At 51.1% G+C, this 23,258-nt stretch overlaps 1 protein-coding gene across 1 annotated transcript; it reads right to left on the reverse strand.

Annotated features, from left to right (window-relative positions):
• Positions 1–1,790: 1,790 nt before the first annotated feature.
• On the reverse strand, positions 1,791–3,707 carry LOC120654526 (small nuclear ribonucleoprotein E-like). The gene is made up of 5 exons (XM_039932086.1): positions 3,483–3,707; positions 3,320–3,382; positions 2,179–2,257; positions 2,049–2,094; positions 1,791–1,952 (listed from the first exon to the last, which is right to left on the reverse strand). Exons 1-5 carry the CDS (start codon positions 3,549–3,551, stop codon positions 1,943–1,945), a joined length of 267 nt encoding a protein of 88 aa, XP_039788020.1. The 5' UTR covers positions 3,552–3,707; the 3' UTR covers positions 1,791–1,942.
• Positions 3,708–23,258: the final 19,551 nt, after the last annotated feature.

Here is a 23,258-nt window from a genome sequence, read left to right on the forward strand (position 1 = left end):
CGAAGGTTACGTGTAGAGAGAGAGAGAGAGAGAGAGAGAGAGAGAGAGAGAGAGAGAGAGAGAGAGAGAGAGAGAGAGAGAGAGAGAGAGAGAGAGAGAGAGAGAGAGAGAGATACAAAGCCAAGATCGAAGGTTATGTCCCTCGTTTCCATACAAAATACTTTAATCATGCTATTTCTGTCATTCTCCCTTTTTGCTTTGCAGAAATAAAAAACCGCAGGTCAACTGCACAAAAGCAACGTTGGAAGCCTCTGTTGGCAAATGGCCGAAGCTGCTGATGACCGTGCAGGCCATAGCAACAAAACTGCTGTCACGTTCGTTCATAGGCGACGCTGAACGATGTCGTCGAGCAAGCAAAAAGGCGTCAACTGCTCGACATCACCCTCGCAGCTATACTTCAGCTAGAGAAACTCGACACTTCGGCTCGAGGGGCTCGCCGTGACCTTCGGCATCGTCAACAACTTCGTCTCCACCACTGCGACGGCTCGAGGGGCTCGCCCGGACCTTCGGCTTTGCCTCCGACATCGCTCTCGCAGCTACTTCGGCTAGAGGGGCTCGACGGCACCTTCAGCTTCGTCTCCGACATCGCTCTCGCCATTAGTTCGGCTTGAGGGACTCGCCGTCACCTTCGACCGCTACTTCAACCTCTACGTCATCTACGTCGACTACTTCCACTACATGCGAAGCTTATTTCATGAGCACCAGCCAAGAGGGGCTGGGGGTGTACTAGAGGACCAGTTCATCCTAGATGATGAGGTCTTGTCCGGCGCTCGTGTGAGAAGACTTGAAGACGTTGCGGCACCCTTCGGCCACGGCAACGCTGACTGCATTGGCTCTCGGAGCCGAGTCTATCACCGGGGTGTACTGGAGGACTAGTTCACCTTAGAAGATGGAGCTCCGCCCGAAGCTCAAAGAAGAAGCCACTCGCCAGTTGAAGCTCAGAAGCGAAGCTACTTGCGAAATCAAATCCTTGAAGATCTAAGGCTGGCACTTGTGTAAATCCAAGCATGTGCGTGCTCTTTTCTCCATACCCTTTTTTCCCACTGGGTTTTTGGGATGGAGTTTTTGGCGAGGCGCACATGTGTGGATTGTAAAGGACTTTCCTTGCAACCCGAGTCCGGCCTGCAAATATGCCTCTTCTAACATGGTCAGCTACTCGATCTCGTTGTGCCGGCCAAGACCGAATAGCTGAGGGGCTACTGTTGGGGGTGCGCCTTGGCTGCCACCTAAGGCTAGGGACCCCCCCTTTGTGTAAAAGAGTCTAAGTTAGAGGGTCTAAGGGCTAGTTTATGAGCTCTAGAGACTTATTTGCAGCATCTAGGGACTTGTTTGTAAACATCAATGATCTTCTTGTAATATTTGACCCCATCAATGGAATAAGTATAAACAACCACTTCCTCCTCCCTATAAATAGCCCCCATGGGGAGGAGGTGGGGGACTCTTGGCTCCTTGCTTATTTGCTCTCTTGCTTGTTTGACTTGTTGGTCCTCTCATTCTATCTCATCTCTCGACTGTTCGGGGGTAAAACCCCAACACCGCCCGCGGCCAGGCCGGATCCGCGCCGACGAAGCACCGGCGTGCCGCCATGCCGAGGTCCCCAAGTGCCGTCCCGCCCCGGCACCCGAGTTCCCTACTGGCCGAGTCGCCCCGCCGGCCGCCGGGCTTCCGGAGACCTGCTCGGACGACAGCGAGGGAGGGAGGGAAGGAGGCGGCGGGGGTTAGGGACGGCGGCGCGAGGGAGACCCCGGTCGCCTTGCGGGAGCGACACGGGGGGTTGGGGGGGGGGGCAATAGAGTTAAGTTTTACTGAACCACCCTGGAGATATATTGCAATCAGGTTTAGATGAGCACAAAGAAGGATGATAAATCCACAACAGCCTCAAATTCACATTCCAAGATAACTAACTACCGGTTCTTGCAATCAGATGTGCTGTGGACCGACGTTACTTCCCCCCTGGAGAGCAAAGTATGACAGATTGATAAATACATGCCAAACGTTGCCAACTAACGGAACAAACTGGGAGAAGATTCAGCTTACTGTTCACTTACGTGTTCATCATTAGCGTGATATTGTCTCCTTTTAAGAGGATGCGGCCTGGAAAGAATTCAGGGCATAAATTATAGAGTACTCAACACAGGCGGAGGGCAAAGAATTATAGAAGAATGTGACATTCCGTACCTAGAGATTTCCTGGTGCTTTTCTTGACGTTGATCTCCTCAGCATCATCCAGTACCAAATTCATGTATTCATCAAATCCCTACAAACAGTAACTGGAGAATGAAATGCTAACACAAAAAATCTACATAATCTATACACCAACAGTACAAGAGAAGGGTGCCTTGATATGCAATGTGACACAACATCACAGATGCGACACTTACAGTTATGAGACAGATATGAACTACATCATGGGCTGGGTTGGACCCTCAGGCCTCAGCCTATCCCAATTGTTTTCTCTAAATGCTCAGTATGGATTTAACAGGCTTTTGATCCTAGGCTCTGGGCAAATCCCTGTCAGCTCTGGGCCGGGATCTGCCTGAGAGCCCGGATCCATTTTCTCTTGTATGAACTATAGTATGTGCTAGATCATGGGGCATTCTTTGGGTAAATACGGAGGATATTACAAAGCTCACATACATGAAAATAGAAATTGCAATAAAAAAGGAACATAGCCAGAATCCCATTACAAGTTACCACAGTTTCAAACAGACGATTGGCCATTCAAGCAATAGTGAAATTGACCTCATTAGATGTGTGATCAAGCACTCAACACTGATATTTGAGAATCCCATATAAACAACAGACTGGAAGGCAGGTGCAACACAGAAACAGCAGTAGCAAGCTACACCATCCATCTTAGGTATGGCAGGCCCAATTCCACAAACTCTCTCTTAAGCAGTACATATCATGCACCCATCTCAACCACCCCCAAACAGCAAGTCAGCAAACAGGCAGACTAATAAGCCTGGAATCTTGGCAGCAACAGTTTTAAAGAGAACTGGTGAGATCAGTGTGATCATCAAGCTCTGCCCTACCACCCTGCTGGTGATATCAACCAAAATCATAAACTTAAGACTCTAACAAAGGATGACAACAACACACAGCGATATTAAGTCTCTGGTTTACAGAATTAGCCCGTCTAAGATATTGTTCAGGCATGTCAGTCTGGAATCAAAGCTCACCCATGCCACAAAACTTGTCTCTAGTGCCACATTACTGGATATGCTTACACAGAATATTCAGCAACGCAGGATTAAATTTCAGCAAAGAAGAGAGAACATTCTCCCCCACATTGTGCTTAGGTGGTTAAGGGACTTGCGATGATCCTGCCTTCAATCCGCAGGTCCTTCTGCTCGAAGAGCCAGATCTGGATGCGCGCCTTCTGCTCCAAGGAACACAGAACAAGACGGGGACAAGTGATCAATACAGGGCCCGGCAGCGAGAGCACGAGAGAGGAAACCGAAGAGGGCGGGGGTGCGTACGCTCTGGAGGAAGCGGAAGATGAGGTTGATGGGCTGGGTCATAATCCGCTGCACCTTAGTCGACGCCATGGCGGGCGCGCTCCTCCTCCTTGCGCCGCGCGCTGCTTGGTCGACACGAGATGGCGAGTGGAAAACCCTAGCGGAGGGAGGCTCAGGCAGGGAGGGGTTTACGGTTCGGAGGCCAAGCTCGTCGCGAGTCGTGACGGCAGAAGGGAAGAGTGCTTCGTTGAGTTTGCAGTTTAGCCCCCGTATTAGAATTTTTAAGTTCTAGTCCTTAACATTGTTATCCTCATGGATGGATCAATTTGTTGTCACAAACAGATGTGTGAAGAACACTACCAAACTTGCAACGCTGGTGTTCTCAGATAGTGTAACAAACACATGAACATATGTTAGTTTTAAAAAAAACACATGAACATATGTTAATAATTTTTATCTTTAGTCAAATGCAAATGCAGTCAACTAATAATTATTGAAAAGAGTAATAAAAATTACATTCTAGTCTCATTTCATTCCGATACTTTAAATCATCAACATTTCCATAATTAAATAACATTATCTAGTTTAAAAATAATCTTTATTGATTCCTAGTTATATTGGACAAGTTACGTCGTGTGGAATGAAATCATATTTATATAAACCAAAATAATTTACATTTCTCGGAGCGAAACTTAGTGACATGTGTGATTGTGCATGCCGTTGAGTGCTGACCAGCTAGCCCCTATGTTAGAAATCAACATCATATGGGTTGGGTCTCATATCTCTACTATCTTGCAAAATGTTTCTTTTTGTTGAAGGGTCCTGCAAATTGCTAAACTGCCGGGGTGTCTTGTTCAAGAAAAAGAAAAAGAAAAAAACGGGATGCCAGACCGTTTTGAAATACCGCTATTCGTATTGGGTTCTTAGGCATAATTTCCTCTAGAAAAAAGTCTACTTAACCCCCTGAACTATCAGTGGTAGTCTACTTCACCCCCAACTTTAAAATCGTCTACTTTACCCCCAAATTATCTAAAACTGGTCAAATAACCCCCTCAGGCGGTTTCGGACGGCGATTTTGCTACAGTAACACGATTTTATCTTTTATTTTTTTATTTATTTTCACTAAATCTTTGAAAAATCATAGTAAATCACAGAAAAATCATAAAATGAAAAATCTAATTTTGTTGGACTCCACATGATTAAATCTACACAGTGAAAGGATCGATGGACCAAGAGGGGGGGTGAATTGAGTCTTTTTCAATTTCTAAAACACAATTAAGCAACCTTAACCTATGCAATGCTAGTAAGGCACCAATTCACCAACCGGATAACTAAGCTACCTACACAAGCTATGAGAGATATAACGAGAAGTAAAGCCTAGCAAGGTAGAGATAAATTATGATCTCTAAGTCAAGCACATGAATAAATTGCATGAAAGAAAATACTTGAATAAAAAGAGTGGACAAGAGACGACTGGATTTTTTCCCGTGGTATCGATGTGTTGGCACACACTCCTAATCCACGTTGTGACACTCACAAAGAGTCTTGTCACCTCCCAAGTCACCGAGATGAGGGCGCTCACTAAGAGTCTCCGTTCACCATCCCGGCGTGGTGGAGATCAAGCCATGTACAATCTTCTTCTCCGGGCTCCCACAATCCTTGGCAAGCTCCGCGAGAAACACCTCGATCACCAAGATCGCCTAGGTGATGCCAATCACCAAGAGTAACAAGCTAAGGCCTTCACTTGAGCAAGAACCGATCACCAAGAACGGATGCACACAAGCTTCTCTCTACTCAAGTCCTTAACCTTACTTCTTGATTGATTGAATGAACAAGTATGTGAAAGATGAAGCTCAAGGTGGCTCTTGTAACATCCCAGTTTTCATCACGATTAAGGGGGAGTGTTGAAAATTTATAATGCAAACTTCTAGAAGGTTCTATAAAAATAAGGATAAACAATGGCATAATTTTGTTCACCATGACAAGGTTCTAGAATATTCCACAAGAATCATAAGAAGACAAGAAGCTTGGATATTTTCTTGCCATGGTAAAATTTAGAATTTTCTAAAATTAGATATTTGTAGGGAACTTAGATATTTGTAGGGAGGTTCCTAGATTGTGACAAGTGTCACTCATCCAAGAGGGTATGGGTGCCTATATAAGGAGGGTGCCACCCCTTGCCATGCCGTACTACTCCACTCCATCCCACACACATCCAAGGGCATGGTAGAAGTGAGCATAGGTAGAGAGTGCTAGGTGTGTGTTCCTTTGTTGCTCCAATAAGATAAGTGTCTTTATAAGTGTTAGTCTCCCGGTTAAGTTTAAGTACTTAGTATATAAGTTGTGATCCATTGAAGGTTGGCTCTGCCACCCGGGATCACAAAAGGGTCTGGGCTTCATCGAAGGTTGGCTCTGCCACCCGGAAGCCAGCTTCATCTGTTGGTAGGCTCTGCCTCCCGGAAGCAAAAGGCGGCTCTGCCGTCAAAAGGACCCGGTACACTAAGTAACTAGAAGCTGACCGACTCTGAAGTGAGTTGGTGTAGATCCTCAACTTAGTAGGGCCATCCCAATTTCTAACAATCACTAAAATAAAACTTATGTTGCAATTAAACTAGTAACGTAAAACAATACTAATGTTATATGAGGTATTACATAACTACTAGGTAAACTATTTTATACTCTTGCCTTGCGTTAGTACATTCATTCCCTCCAGTAACCAGCATACGCATGCTTGCACCTACGACAAAAATCATCTCGTCTCTTTCCATAAAAGCCTCTCAAGTCACCGTACCATGCCATAATTCCCAGACAATCATGACAACGCCTACCTCCTTTGCCATAACTTCATCATTCCTTGGAAGCCACAGAGTACCCACACCATTGACCTTGAAAAGACCCGTCATGGCAGCACCCACCTCGCTAAAAATCGGGGGCGCCACGCACAGTGCCGGCCGAGATTTTTTCCGCCGAACTGCCTCACCCGCTCGCTCTCGCTCGCGCACGCGCGACACGCCGGCCCCACGACGGGACCGTGCACTGCCGCCGGCATCACGCCGTGTCGCCCACTCCCGCGTCCCTACCTCGCCGGCTTTGCCGCCTCGGCGCTCACGCCTTCAGTGCTGCCACTGTTCGCGTTGACAACGAGCTGCCGCAGCCCACGCCGTCGCCCATCCTTGCGCAACGCCGCTGCTGCTCTCCTCGCCTATAAAAGGAGCAAGGCCGTGACGAGCCCCATCACCAGCCCAAGCACACCGAGCCGCTTCGCTCCACCAGCTGAACCACTCCTTCCGAGCCCAGCTCACTCACGAAACGAGGCTCCAACAATTGATCCTCTTCCTCGAGCTGTTCCGCGCCAAGGTGAGATGGCAGGCAGCTCCCCCGACCATTAACTCCACTAATAAAGGCCAGAACACCCCCAAGCCATGAGCACTTAATCCAAGTCAATCTACCAATCAATACTGTAAACTCAATATCTCCTTCATATCAACTCCTTTTCACGTAACTCTTTTCCTAAACTCTCCTCAAATCATATACTATCTATTCCTCCTATTTTCATCTCCATTTAAGCTTATTTTATTGCTTGCTTGTGTTTGTTTGCCGGTTGTGATGTTCTCGCCCGTAGATCACGGAGTGACCGAGGAGGAGCCTGCCAAGGAGCCAGAAGACCCGTACCACGAGCAGAAAGCCGCCGCCGCCGACGCGTACGCAAGCGAATGCAAGTTTCATCGACCCCTACGTGAGCGGTTGCATCCATGTGAGGACGTTTAGCTGTAGCCTGGGTCTAGGATCGATTACATATACCAGTACTTGAGTGATTGAGTGTGCTCATGCATGCATCTGAGTAGTCATGCATATCCAGAACTAAGAATAGGATATGAAGGGATCTGGCTGAGACCAGGGCAGTTGGGTATGTTGGAGCCGGCGCTACCGTGGTGGTAGACTGGCGGGTGAGTGCTACCGTGGTGGTAGGCTCGAGTTGGTATGTTGAGAGATGGTTGCTGCCCTGGTGAACCATAAGGACCGAGTTGTTTTGACATCTCACCTAGCTTACTTTAGTACGACCACAGGTTCCGGTATGGGCCGGACTTAGCCTAATCCCACTGGTTAGCCTGACGGTCGTAGGGATGGTTTACGGGCATAGACCATTGGGGTCAGGGCCCGAGGGTTGTGCGGCCGGGCTGGGGCGTGACCACGGCTGGGTGTCGGCTATGTCGGTTGTCCGTTCGGGCAGTCGAGCTTGTGGGTACAGTGTACGACCTCTGCAGAGTGTATAATCCATTCGAATGGTACGTGCCCACGGTATGGGCAGGCTATGGTGTGGTCCTGACAACTAGTGAGCTACCTATTGTGGGTTGTGTTGGGAAGGTGTTGCATACCATTAGTTGCATTGCTAATGCATTGTGCTCAATGTGCGTCGTGCATGTCATTCCCCTCCCGTAGGGTGAGGTGGAGCTTGCTGAGTACTTTTGTACTCACCCATGTTGATTTTCCTCCAGAGGATCCACACTTTGTGCCGGAAGACTACGAGTATGTAACATCCCGAAAACTCACCAAAATAAATCATGCGCTAAAGTTGTTTTTGTCGTTGAGCTCGACTCAAACCCTGAACCCTAATCCCCAGAGCCTCTCCCGAACAACCCGACACCCGAATTCAATCCACGTCCCATCTCTTTCCCATCCAACGCGACGCGTCGTGACCGGCCGCCGCGAATCCCGCCCCCTTTTCTTTTTCCCCCGACCGCGTGCCCCACCTCCCGCGGCCCGCACGCCACGCGTGGCCGACCGCAGCCGCGGTCGCCGCTGGCGCGCACCGCTCTCCCCCTCCCTCCTTTTTCCTTTCCCTCCCTCCCATTTTCTTTTCCTCTATTTCTTTTTCCTTTTTCCCCATTTCTTTTTCCCCTTTTCTCTTTTTCCCTCCTTCATTTCTCCCTCCTTTGCCTCGCTCCCGCTCGCCCCGAGCCCCGCCGTGCCCGGACCTCCTCCCCGCGCGCGCCCAGCTCGGCCTGCCCCGCCCGGCCGCGCCTCCTCCACTCCCGTGCCGCCTGTCCCGAGCGCCGCCCAGCCGCGCCCTGCCATTTTCCCGCACGCGCGAGCCTCCACGCTGCCCGGCCGCACCCGCACCAGCGCTGCGTCGCCTGGCCGCGCACGCCCGCTGCACCGAGGCCGCCGCTGCCCGCTGCCCCGCTCGGCGCCGCTCGCGCGCACGCGCCGCACCGCCTTGCCCCTGCGCGCCACGACGCGGCCACCTGACCGGCGCCCCGCCATCACCGTCCCGCCGCACGCCGCGACGCCCGCCGCTGGCACCTCGCCCCGGTCCCGCTCGCCCTGTGCCCGCGTGCAGCCGCCGCGCCGCGCGTCGCTTAGCAGCAGTGCCGCCGCAGAACCGCCGCCTCGCCGCCCGCGCCAAGGCCGGCGTCCAGCCTTCTCCTCCACGTGCCACAGTGGGCGGCCTCGACGCCCTCGCCGCTGCACGCCGCTCCGCGACAACCTAACGCGGCCGCCCGCCATTAATCCCGCCCGCAAGCCTCGCCGAGCCGGCCACCCACCTCCACCGCCTTAGCTCGGCTATAAAAGTGCCCCCGAGCTCCCCGGCCATCCCCGCAACCGCACTCCCCGGCCCTAGCCCTTCCTCCTAAGCCGCAGCGCCGCCGCCGCAGCCACTCCCGCCCGCCGCCGCCTGCTCCCGTCGCCCCACCTCTGTGCGCCACCCTAACTCGAGGTGAGGCCGGGGATCGGTTCACCGTACCCCCTCTCCCCTTTCCCCCGGTCCACGGCCACCCCCCGGAGCCCGGAGCGGCCGGATTGGCCGCCGCCGGTGAGCCGGCGCCCCTCCCCTGTTTTGCGATGGGAGGAAGGGGATGAATGGCTGTTTTGCGTTTAGGCCCTCCCTCTCCTCCCATTCTATTAAAGCCCCTTTTCCATTATAACCATTTTTCCAAAAACACCCTCCCTGTTCTCGTATTTTGCAAACAAACCCTCCGTTATTTAAACTTAATAATAACCAGACCCCTGCCTACTCAAGATAATTTACAACCAGGTCCCTGGCCTCTTAACCAACTCACGAACCTTTATTAAACCTATCATTTCATGTACCAAACAACCCCGAATCAAACCAAAACTTTACCCTGCCTAATGTAACCCAGTCTGGATCATGTCACTCAGAAACCACTCGAAATTATCACTCTATACTCTATATTTTATGTGTCTCTGATCCGAGCTCAACAATAAACCTTTTATTTCCTGTGTCTTGATTGTGTGCGTGTTTGTTTGCGTCGTAGATCACGGAGTGAACGAAGGAGATCCCGTCATCGAGCAGTACTGCGAGCAAGGGAACGAGGATCAGTTCCACGACCCCGAGCCCGAAGGACAGGACTTCCCCAAAGGCTACGAAGACGGCAAGTTCAATCCCATCCTTTGATGCATGTTTCTGTCCTAGTTTTTATAAACACCACCCAATGGCCTGTTTTATAAAATTGCATATGTTTTGCTTGCATGAAAACACGGTTGGATAGCCACCCCTTGATTTGTTATAACCATTCCTTGACTACCTAGATTAATGACTACTTTCGCTTAGACGTTAACCGATATTAAAACGCTTAGGACTTTACTCATGATATGATTTGTTTTATAAAGAAAATGTGTGCGTGAGGGATGGGATAAATGTGGTGTTTTTGTAAAGAAAGCTTAGACGGGATGGATGGCATTTCTACGGATTTGCTATTTGGTGTGCTCGTGCCATTATGGTAGAGCAAAGGAGGGAGATATCCATCTTGTCGTGTCTAAGGACCGAGTTGGTGTGTCATCTCACCTAACTCCACTGTCGTGCAAACCACTCGACCGTTGTATGGGCAACGGCGTAGCATAAATCCCACTAGTTGGTGTGATAGCCATCAGGAGAGCTGGGAGCCACGGGTGACCAAGGAAAAGGGAGAAGCCCCGAGTGACTTATGCCCGGTTATACCTAAGTGAATGGTCAATGACCCCTTGGTACATCCCGTGATGGCTAGTCAGGCTTAGCTATGGTGGGTAATGGTTATGTTGGGATCTACACCGACACGACGGTGTTCGAGTTGTGGTATCCTACTTGTGGGTAAAGTTGCACACCTCTGCAGAGTTAAGAATCTATTCGAATAGTCCGTGCCCACGGTATTGGGCGAGTTACGGTGTGGTCACATAACTAGTGTTTCTTTGGGATGGGCTGGTGTGTGTTGTTTTGGAATTGTATCCGGCAGTTGTGCCGTGTGCTACGACGGACGGGGAGTCCGGTAGCAGTTTTAAAACCTGAATTCTGTGTTACTGCAAGAGCTGATTTCTAAAAGGTTTTCCGTAAAATAAACCCCTGCATAACATGTCGTTTTTCCGCAAATTAAACCATAACCTTATCCTTGATTTACCTATGCATATTATTCTGTTATAACCCCCTCCGTGGGTGTGGTTGGACTTGCTGAGTACGTTTGTACTCACCCCACTCTTACTTTTTACAGAAGAAGACCCAGACTTCATACCAGACGACACCGAGTAGGGTTATCGTTCTACACCCAACCTTGCTTGTGGAGTCGGCCCTGTCGAGATGCCTCCGCTGTCGCAGTACTCTGAGCCCGTGGTAGACCCTATATGGTTTGCGGTCTGGTGTTATGTCGTAGCTTGGTTAGTTATTATCATCATCTGTATCGAGTGTCCTCCAAGGTTTGTACGGTTTTGAACCATCTGATGTAATAAATATGGCATCAGCCTCCTGGGACTGATGTTCTGTTTCACATTTAAGTCTTCTTTTATGAGGGGACGCTTCAGGTGGTATCAGAGCCGTAGGTTGGCCGTAGGACGTGACCCTAGGAGCGAAACCAGTTTTCAGGACCTTTCACATTAGGACTTTTCTATCTTTAATCCCTTCCTCTCACAAACACTTACCTTTGGTTCTTGCCCTGTTCCAGATGGCTGACGATGGATGGATCGGCGGAATCTGTTTCGCAGAGCCCGGCCTTCCTAAGTTGTTGATACTCAGCCTGGAACGCATTGGAGTTGTGGATCCGCCAGAGTTTCTTTACCGGGAGTACGACTCCAAGGGCACTCTTCGGTGTGATCTGATGATCTTCATAGCAAGGAGCACCCGCTACCCTGATGTGGATCCTTGGTTCATCTCCACCACTGGATTCCGTTTCCCGGATACCTATCGAAAAGCCGCCCGTAAGGCCCTGCGACGACTCCGAATGATCTACAAGCATCACCTTCAGCGGACTCCTATGGGGTTCTTCCCGCCAACTGAAGGAAGAGGGCGCACCTGGATCGCCCGGATGAGAGGACTCGGAAGGGAAGAGGAAGATCTGGAAGACACGGTATCCCACCTATCCATGTATCTCACCGGCCTAGATGAGCTCTACCGCGAGCAAGCAGCACAACTAAAGCAACAAGTCCACAGAGCAGAAAAGGCAACCAAGGAGCTGGAAGAACAGCGGACGAGAACCGTACACGCCGAATATTCCCTGGCTGCCCTCCAAGTCCAAATGGATGAAAAAGAGGCAGAACTGGAAGAGCAAAAGGCAAGAGCCACGCGCGCCGAGGACTCACTAGCCGCTCTCCAAGCTCGGATGCGGAGGTACGAGGCTCGCTGGGGAATAGGTGGATGGATAGAGGAAGACGAAGAAGAAGAACCCGAAGAGGCTCAATGGGATGTAGGCATTCAGATTGAGGAAGAAGAACCCATGGAAACCCATTGGGATGTTGGTACCCAGACCGAGGAAGAAGAACCCGAAGAGACTCACTGGGATAAAGGAACTCAGACCGAGGATGACATGACGGATCAGTATCTCCCACTAAAGAAGCGCTCCCTTAGGATTGAGGAAGAATCCCCATGATAGGAGTAGTCTCTAAGCTAGAACCTTTGCTCTAATAATCATGTACCCATGAAGTTTGTACCCCACCATGTTGCCAATAATAAATGTCATCCACTCCCTAAGTGTACCCCAAATATTTGTGCAAGAACCTTACTCTATCTCTGTTTTCAGATGGCTGAGGAAGGTTGGACCCAGGGCAACTGCCAAGCTGCGCCTGGCTTCCCCAGCCTGTTGATCAACGCCCTGGAGAGCCTTGGCATCACGGAACGCCCAAGGTACTACAGCAGAGAGTATGAACATCATGGCACTCTCCGCTGCAGGGTGATCCTAGTCATCGCCAGAAGTGATCGCTACCCCCAACATCCAGTCATGGCGAGTGACCGCTACGGGATTTAGGCACCAAGACACCTATCCCTTGGCCATCAGAAAGACACTCCGCTATCTGTGCCGGATTTTCGAAGAACACCTAGCACCCACACCAATGAGGTTCTTTCCGCCGGCCATCAGAACCCCTGTTTGGGAAGCTCGCATGAGAAGTCTGGAACGACGCCGCCATGAAGAGGACCCTCTGTACCAAGTGGCTAACTACCTAGCCGCTTTGGATCAGCTCTTCGATGAACAAGCCCACCTGCTGAGGGAGCAGACCCATCGTGCTGAGCAAGCTGAACTCGCGGTGAGGCTCCAACAGGTCCGAGCAGCCCAAGCCGAGGCAAGAGCCACCGCCGCGATCAGCAGTGAAGCAGTTGCACAGGAGAGTCTCAGACAAGCCCGAGACCGGCGCATGCAAGATTGGACCAGAAGTGGGACACCAGTTCCGGCCATCGGAGAAGACCATGTTTTACTCGGGACGCCCGTCATAGGATGGGGAACGCTTTTTGGAAGCCCTCGAGCCCCACCCGAGAACCCCGAAGGGTCTACTGCTATCGGAGAAGGAGAAGCTGCTGCGCAACCCCAAGAGAATGAGAACTTAGAGGACGGCGAGCAAGGACTACTCACACGATCTACCCCAGAAGAAGGCTCGCCCCGCGAGTAGATTGTCCGACCCTATCCCAGTGTTGTACTCTTCTAGCCCTTTCGGTTCAAGTTGTATCCCTAGATTGAACTTGTACCTGGACGTGTAGTACGCGTTCTAGTCGTGTCCCCGTGTTGTACCCTGCCTCGCTTTAGTGAAGGTTGCTTGTTTGCCTTGTTGTGTGCTTGTTGTGTGTGTGCCTTTCGGCAGAAGGTTATTTCTGCCTTTTCTAAAATACGAATTAAATAACTTAAACACCACTTAACCCCAATCTCACAAAAACCCTACCCAATCTGCAGATGGTTTCCCGAAGCGTTACGAGGGCCTCCCGTGTCAGGGACCCTGCAGCTGTTGATGCAGGAATGCGTCCTAACGGGCAAAACCATCCTCAGGAAGATCAAGAAGTGAGTCAAGGCAGAGGAGAAAATCATGATGCACAACTGCCACCACCACCACCACCACCACCCTTCGTGGACCTGGCACAAATAATCCATAACCAGACTCTCATACTGGAGACATTGGCCAATGCTCTAGTGAACAGGCAGCCACGAGAGCAGACCTTCAATGACAAGCTGACAGCTTTTCTGAGGGCTAAGCCACCTACTTTTGCCGGATCCAGCAACCCCTTGGATGCAGATGATTGGCTCCGCGTGATCTAGAGGAAGCTCGAGCCGTTTGGGTGCCAGGATCGAGATAAAGTCCTCCTGGCAGCACATCAACTCACCGGGACTGCCTTAGCCTGGTGGGAAAATTACTGCGCTGCTGCCAGAGATGCCTCCACTATCACCTAGAATGAATTCGTGAGGGAATTCCGCCGTTATCACATCCCCTCGGCCACCATGAAGCGCAAGGCAGATGAATTCCGCGCGCTTCAGTAGGGGAGTATGTCGGTGGAGGAGTACACCCACCAGTTTATGGAGTTGGCTCGCTATGCACCAGAAGAAGTGAACGACGATGAGAAGAAGCAGGATATGTTCAAGAAGGGACTAAACCCAGAACTCAGGACCCTGCTCACCCCTCAGATCTATCCTGACTTCAACACCTTGATGAACAAGGCAATCCTCACAGAGAGGGCCAAGATCGAGGAAAGAAAGGATAACAAGCGCAAGTTCATGGAGAGCAAGGCGCGATAGCAAGATCGTTTCCAGAAGCCCAGAAGCTTCAGCTATAATGCACCAAGGTCCCAAGCCCAAATGCAGTACAGAACTCAGTCTCAAGTGACAGGACCACGGGCCCATAACACCCAGCTCAGAAGCCAGAACACCATGAGGGCCCCTCAGAGTAATGCAAGCCAGGTCACCAACAACAACAGCAATGTGAGGGCCTGCTTCAACTGTCGAGAGACGGGTCATTTCATCGCCGACTGCCCCTATGTTAAGAACAAACCGGCTACGTCAGCTTTCTCCAACATAGTGAACGGACCCAAGCCAGTTCTGACCGGTGCCAACCGAGTGCCCCTCCGTGGCAACGCCACCAACAACAACAATCAGCAGAGGCAATCCCAGCAGTCTTTCGGACGAGCTCGCGTCAACCACATCGACGCGCAGGAAGCTCAAGGAGCTCAGGGCGTAGTACTCGGTGAGTACCTAGTCAGCTCAACTCTTGCAACAGTACTGTTTGATTCTGGAGCATCACACTCATTCATATCCTCGAGTTTTGTGGAGAAACATAAAATACCTACAGTACTACTAAAAACACCCCTATTAACCCGGAAGCCCGGAGGAGACATCAGGTGTCAACTGGGTTGTCTACGGGTAAGGATCAATTTAAGTGGGGTAGAATTTTTAGCAGATCTAGTAGTACTTAAGTCAGAGGGGATAGATGTGATCCTCGGAATGGACTGGCTAAGCAAACACAATGGCCTCATAGGTTGTTCGGACAAGGTAGTGCATCTAACAAACCCAGAGGGAGTCCAAGTGACCTGTCACACTCGGGAAAGTGGAGCAAACCCGATGGTGTTTAGCATGGAAACCAAGACCTTGGAAGAAGTCCCAGTAGTGAATGAGTACCCCGATGTCTTTCCCGAAGAACTTCCCGGTATGCCACCAGATAGGGATATAGAATTTGTCATTGATCTTGTTCCTGGAACCGCCCCCATAGCCAAGAGACCTTATAGGATGGCAGCCTCCGAGTTGGCGGAGTTAAAGAAACAACTAGAGGAGTTGCAACAGATTGGCTTCATCAGGCCAAGTTCGTTGCCTTGGGGAGCCCCGGTTCTATTCGTCAAGAAGAAGGATGGAAGTATGAGGTTGTGCGTTGATTACCGAGCACTGAACGAAGTCACCATCAAGAACAAGTATCCTCTCCCCAGGATCGATGACCTTTTTGACCAGTTAAAAGGAGCCAGATACTTTTCCAAGATCGACCTGAGGTCCGGTTATTTTCAGCTCAAGATCAGGGAAAGCGACATCCCGAAAATAGCTTTTGTCACCCGGTATGGGCAGTTTGAGTTTACGGTGATGTCTTTTGGACTGACAAATGCACCTGCTTATTTCATGAATCTCATGAACAAGGTGTTTATGGATGAGTTAGATAAGTTTGTCGTAGTCTTCATCGACGACATACTTATTTACTCGAAGAGTATTCAGGAGCACGAGCAGCACCTGAGGGTAGTTTTGGAAAAGCTGAGGGTGCATAGGCTATACGCCAAATTCAGCAAGTGTTAGTTCTGGCGGGAGAAAGTAGCTTTCCTTGGTCATATTCTGACCGCGGAAGGAGTAGCAGTGGATCCCGAGAAGGTCGAAGCAGTCTCCAACTGGCAGAAACCAACCAATGTTAGTGAGATCAGGAGTTTCCTCGGATTAGCTGGGTACTATCGGAGATTCATTGAGGGATTTTCTAAGATAGCCCGGCCCATGACAGAGCTGCTCAAGAAAGAGAAGAAGTTCACCTGGACGGAGTCGTGTGAAAGGAGCTTCCAGGAGTTGAAGCGAAGATTGACGACAGCCCCAGTGCTAACCCTGCCGGATATTCATCGGGATTTTGTCATCTATTGTGATGCGTCCCGACAAGGATTGGGTTGTGTACTAATGCAGGATGGGAAAGTTGTTGCATATGCTTCCCGTCAGCTCAGGACTCATGAGCAAAACTATCTGACCCATGATTTGGAACTTGCAGCCGTAGTGCACGCACTTAAAATTTGGAGGCATTATTTGATTGGAAATAAGTGCGAAATCTTTACCGATCATAAAAGTCTGAAGTATATCTTCACCCAACCAGACCTAAACCTGAGGCAGAGAAGATGGCTGGAATTAGTCAAAGATTATAATTTGGAAATTCATTATCACCCAGGTAAAGCCAATGTAGTAGCCGATGCCCTAAGTCGGAAATCCTACGGGCCCAAGAATGACCCTTTACGAGGGGAAATGACACGATTAAATGTGCACATTGTCCCTCGAGGCTTCAGCCAAGTGCTGAACGTTCAATCCACTCTAGAAGAAATAATCAGGAAAGCCCAAAGATCAGACAAGGGACTGATGGAAATCCGGAGACAGACCGGAGAAAATAAGGCACCAGACTTTAGAGTGGATAATAGAGGAACGCTATGGTATAAAGATAGGATTTGTGTGCCCCAGAAAGGAGATTTCAGGCAAATAATCATGGATGAAGCCCACAATTCGGCCTACTCCATTCACCCGGGATCCACCAAAATGTATATGGACTTAAAACAGAAATATTGGTGGAATGGGATGAAGGCAGATATTGCACGATTCGTCGCCCATTGCGATACTTGCCAGAGAATCAAAGCTGAACACCAGAAGCCGGCAGGATTGTTGCAGCCCCTACCCATTCCGGTTTGGAAATGGGATGAAATAGGGATGGATTTTGTAGTGGGCTTGCCCAGAACCCAGAAAGGACACGATTCCATATGGGTAATAGTGGACCGACTCACTAAAGCGGCTCACTTCATACCCGTACGGACCAACTACGGTGGAGAAAAGCTAGCCAAACTTTATGTGGAAAATATAGTGAAATTGCATGGTGTACCCAGTCGAATTGTTTCAGATAGAGGGACCCAGTTCACCTCTAGATTTTGGAAGAGTTTGCATAAAGCCATGGGTACCAAGCTAGACTTTAGCTCCGCTTATCACCCCCAGACAGATGGTCAGACAGAAAGGGTGAATCAAATTATGGAAGATATGTTGAGAGCATGTGTTCTCACTTACGGTAAAGATTGGGAACAGAGTTTACCCTATGCCGAGTTCTCATACAACAACGGGTACCAAGCGAGCCTGGGCATGTCGCCATTCGAGGCTCTTTACGGAAGGAAATGCAGAACCCCTCTGATGTGGTCAGAAGTTGGAGAACGTGCTCTAGTCGGGCCCGCCCTCATAAAGGAAGCAGAAGAAAGGGTTGCCGAGATTAGAGAAAAGCTGAAAGCAGCCCAGTCCCGACAGAAGAGTTACGCTGACAAGAAAAGACGGGAAATAAGTTTCAATCCAGGGGATTTTGTGTATCTCAAGGTATCACCCATTCGAGGAACCCGAAGATTTCAGGTACAAGGAAAATTAGCCCCTAGGTACATTGGACCATACCGAGTTCTGAAGAAAGTTGGAGCAGTTGCATACCGTTTGGAATTACCTGAAGGAATGTCAGATATACATCCAGTGTTCCACGTCTCACAGCTAAGAAGATGTTTGAGAGTACCCGAGGCAGAGCATGTGCCAGCAGAAATGATAGATCTACAGCCAGACCTACGATATCAAGAAATACCGGTCAAGATCCTCGATACTGTCACTAGAAGAACCAGAAACTCCGAAGTACGGATTTGCAGAGTTCAGTGGAGCAGGCATGGTGTGGAAGAAGCTACCTGGGAACGCGAAGACGCTCTAAAGGAGGAGTTTCCCCACCTGTTTAGGAACCAGCCGAATCTCGAGGACGAGATTCATTTTAAGTGGGGTAGGTTTGTAACATCCCGAAAACTCACCAAAATAAATCATGCGCTAAAGTTGTTTTTGTCGTTGAGCTCGACTCAAACCCTGAACCCTAATCCCCAGAGCCTCTCCCGAACAACCCGACACCTGAATTCAATCCACGTCCCATCTCTTTCCCATCCAATGCGACGCGTCGTGACCGGCCGCCGCGAATCCCGCCCCCTTTTCTTTTTCCCCCGACCGCGTGCCCCACCTCCCGCGGCCCGCACGCCACGCGTGGCCGACCGCAGCCGCGGTCGCCGCTGGCGCGCACCGCTCTCCCCCTCCCTCCTTTTTCCTTTCCCTCCCTCCCATTTTCTTTTCCTCTATTTCTTTTTCCTTTTTCCCCATTTCTTTTTCCCCTTTTCTCTTTTTCCCTCCTTCATTTCTCCCTCCTTTGCCTCGCTCCCGCTCGCCCCGAGCCCCGCCGTGCCCGGACCTCCTCCCCGCGCGCGCCCAGCTCGGCCTGCCCCGCCCGACCGCGCCTCCTCCACTCCCGTGCCGCCTGTCCCGAGCGCCGCCCAGCCGCGCCCTGCCATTTTCCCGCACGCGCGAGCCTCCACGCTGCCCGGCCGCACGCGCACCAGCGCTGCGTCGCCTGGCCGCGCGCGCCCGCTGCACCTGCACCGAGGCCGCCGCTGGCGCCGCCCCGGCCCCGCGCACACCGTCGCCACCGCCCGTGCCGCGCGCATCGATGCGGTACACGCGCACGCGTGCGCTGCTCGCACCGTGGTGCCCGTGCACACGCCGCTGCCCGCTGCCCCGCTCGGCGCCGCTCGCGCGCACCCGCCGCACCGCCTTGCCCCTGCGCACCACGACGCGGCCACATGACCGGCGCCCCGCCATCACCGCCCCACCGCACGCCGCGACGCCCGCCGCTGGCACCTCGCCCCGGTCCCGCTCGCCCTGTGCCCGCGTGCAGCCGTCGCGCCGCGCGTCGCTTAGCAGTAGTGCCGCCGCAGAACCGCCGCCTCGCCGCCCGCGCCAAGGCCGGCGTCCAGCCTTCTCCTCCACGTGCCACAGTGGGCGGCCTCGACGCCCTCGCCGCTGCACGCCGCTCCGCGACAACCTAACGCGGCCGCCCGCCATTAATCACGCCCGCAAGCCTCGCCAAGCCGGCCACCCACCTCCACCGCCTTAGCTCGGCTATAAAAGAGCCCCCGAGCTCCCCGGCCATCCCCGCAACCGCACTCACAGGCCCTAGCCCTTACTCCTAAGCCGCAGCGCCGCCGCCGCAGCCACTCCCGCCTGCCGCCGCCTGCTCCCGTCGCCCCACCTCTGCGCGCCACCCTAGCTCGAGGTGAGGCCGGGGATCGGTTCACCGTACCCCCTCTCCCCTTTCCCCCGGTCCACGGCCACCCCCCGGAGCCCGGAGCGGCCGGATTGGCCGCCGCCGGTGAGCCGGCGCCCCTCCCCTGTTTTGCGATGGGAGGAAGGGGATGAATGGCCGTTTTGCGTTTAGGCCCTCCCTCTCCTCCCATTCTATTAAAGCCCCTTTTCCATTATAACCCTTTTTCCAAAAACACCCTCCCTGTTCTCGTATTTTGCAAACAAACCCTCCGTTATTTAAACTTAATGATAACCAGACCCCTGGCTACTCAAGATAATTTACAACCAGGTCCCTGGCCCCTTAACCAACTCACGAACCTTTATTAAACCTATCATTTCATGTACCAAACAACCCCGAATCAAACCAAAACTTTACCCTGCCTAATGTAACCCAGTCTGGATCATGTCACTCAGAAACCACTCGAAATTATCACTCTATACTCTATATTTTATGTGTCTCTGATCCGAGCTCAACAATAAACCTTTTATTTCCTGTGTCTTGATTGTGTGCGTGTTTGTTTGCGTCGTAGATCACGGAGTGAACGAAGGAGATCCCGTCATCGAGCAGTACTGCGAGCAAGGGAACGAGGATCAGTTCCACGACCCCGAGCCCGAAGGACAGGACTTCCCCGAAGGCTACGAAGACGGCAAGTTCAATCCCATCCTTTGATGCATGTTTCTGTCCTAGTTTTTATAAACACCACCCAATGGCCTGTTTTATAAAATTGCATATGTTTTGCTTGCATGAAAACACAGTTGGATAGCCACCCCTTGATTTGTTATAACCATTCCTTGACTACCTAGATTAATGACTGCTTTCGCTTAGACGTTAACCGATATTAAAACGCTTAGGACTTTACTCATGATATGATTTGTTTTATAAAGAAAATGTGTGCGTGAGGGATGGGATAAATGTGGTGTTTTTGTAAAGAAAGCTTAGACGGGATGGATGGCATTTCTACGGATTTGCTATTTGGTGTGCTCGTGCCATTATGGTAGAGCAAAGGAGGGAGATATCCATCTTGTCGTGTCTAAGGACCGAGTTGGTGTGTCATCTCACCTAACTCCACTGTCGTGCAAACCACTCGACCGTTGTATGGGCAACGGCGTAGCATAAATCCCACTAGTTGGTGTGATAGCCATCAGGAGAGCTGGGAGCCACGGGTGACCAAGGAAAAGGGAGAAGCCCCGAGTGACTTATGCCCGGTTATACCTAAGTGAATGGTCAATGACTCCTTGGTACATCCCGTGATGGCTAGTCAGGCTTAGCTATGGTGGGTAATGGCTATGTTGGGATCTACACCGACACGACGGTGTTCGAGTTGTGGTAACCTACTTGTGGGTAAAGTTGCACACCTCTGCAGAGTTAAGAATCTATTCGAATAGTCCGTGCCCACGGTATTGGGCGAGTTACGGTGTGGTCACATAACTAGTGTTTCTTTGGGATGGGCTGGTGTGTGTTGTTTTGGAATTGTGTCCGGCAGTTGTGCCGTGTGCTATGACGGACGGGGAGTCCGGTAGCAGTTTTAAAACCTGAATTCTGTGTTATTGCAAGAGCTGATTTCTAAAAGGTTTTCCGTAAAATAAACCCCTGCATAACATGTCATTTTTCCGCAAATTAAACCATAACCTTATCCTTGATTTACCTATGCATATTATTCTGTTATAACCCCCTCCGTGGGTGTGGTTGGACTTGCTGAGTACGTTTGTACTCACCCCACTCTTACTTTTTACAGAAGAAGACCCAGACTTCATACCAGACGACGCCGAGTAGGGTTATCGTTCTACACCCAACCTTGCTTGTGGAGTCGGCCCTGTCGAGATACCTCCGCTGTCGCAGTACTCTGAGCCCGTGGTAGACCCTATGTGGTTTGCGGTCTGGTGTTATGTCGTAGCTTGGTTAGTTATTATCATCATCTGTATCGAGTGTCCTCCAAGGTTTGTACGGTTTTGAACCATCTGATGTAATAAATGTGGCATCAGCCTCCTGGGACTGATGTTCTGTTTCACATTTAAGTCTTCTTTTATGAGGGGACGCTTCAGAGTAGATTGTGTCCGCACCCAAGCTGATCGAGTGGAGCCGTGATGGATGAAGAGCAAGTCCTGCATGTTGCTATGCTAGTTGTTATCCTATGGTTGTTCTGTGTAGCTTTGTGTTGTCACTTTACTCCTCATGTACGTGTTAAATAAAGCTCTGTATGACTCTGGACTCCACTTGATGTAACATGTATTATGCCGGAGACCTATTCGGTAATTAATACATGGTTTAGCCTTGATCTTCGGGTCGGGGCGCTTCAGGTGGTATCAGAGTCATGCTTGGCTGTAGGACGCGAACCGGTAGTAAACGATGACCGTAGGAGCCCTAGGATGGTCAATCCTTGAAAATATATTACTCCTTAAACTTTATCCTTGTTATGCTAACCCTACCCTTGAAAATCAGACGGCGGATGACTGGACCACCACCTACTGCATCAACGAAGATGGATTCCCCAGAGTGCTTTATGCTGCCACGGTGCGACTTGGTATTCTGGAACGTCCGGAGTACGTGGGTCGCGAGTTCATGGAGCATGGCACCGAAAGCTGTGAGGTCACCATCCATGTTGGCGCCAGTGATAAGTACTTGGAGATGCAACCCTGGAGCGTCACCGCCACTGGAGCCCGTATGCCTGACACCATTCAACTTGCAGCTCGCAAGGCGCTGCGGTACCTGTGCCAGATGTTTGAATGGCACTTGGGTTCCACTCCCATGAAGTACTTTCCCCCGCTGGATCGAAACCGTCCTGCTTGGGCGGCGAGGATCCGTAACCTGGAGAGCCCCGCAGGGACAGAGAAGAACCCCACAGTTGTCACTATATCTGGCTATTTGCTTAGCCTCGACGATTTGTGCGACCAACTGCATCAGCGTGTAAGAGATTTAATCCAGCGTGCTGAGGGAGCTGAGTCCCGTTGGCGTAGGGCTAAACTGGCCGTAGCCCAGGCAGAAGCCCGAGCAGCCGAATCTGAAAGCCGCCTTGCTGTGGCCGAAGAGAACCTTAGGGAGCAGGCAGATCACCACAGTCAGCTCCTTAGGGGTGTCTACCTAGTGGACCGTGCCAAGCGCAAGGAACGCCATCCCAGGACTGCCGCGGAGCTGCCAATCCTAGAGGGAATTCGGCTATGTTCCTCGTCCCAACCACGTAGGAGGATTTGTGAATCAGTGCCGCCCACGCCTCCCGCATCTCCCCGAGATCCTGGAAATAGTGACCCCGAAGACCATGTTGTAGGGTTCAGTAGTCGAGTCGTCCCGGCCGACCCTTAAAAGTCGAGCCACGTTATTGTAATCCGTCGTGTCATGTATCCCTGCTTGTTTGAATGAATGCTTGTGTGGTGCTTGAATGATTTGTTTGTGTGCATTGCGCGGTACAAAATTTTTTTTATATACAAATATACCCCAGCATTATACAAGGGGAGTCACCTAATCTTGCTCTCCTTGACCATAGATGTCTCGTCGCTCGAGCTGAGTCCAGGGACTCCATGCTCAGGAAGACGGTGACGAGGTCAACCCGAGAAACCAAGCCCCTCTGAATGTAGCCCTAGAAGCACCAGAAAATGGACAACTACCGCCGCTACCTCCCCATGCCCCAGCACCCATTGACTTGGCAGCCATACTGCAGCAGCAGAACCAACTCCTTCAAGTTCTTGTGACCACTCTCACAGCTCAAGCTCAAGGCAA

The sequence above is a fragment of the Panicum virgatum genome, chromosome 1N (genome assembly GCF_016808335.1).
Source record: "Panicum virgatum strain AP13 chromosome 1N, P.virgatum_v5, whole genome shotgun sequence".
Lineage (NCBI taxonomy): Eukaryota > Viridiplantae > Streptophyta > Magnoliopsida > Poales > Poaceae > Panicum > Panicum virgatum.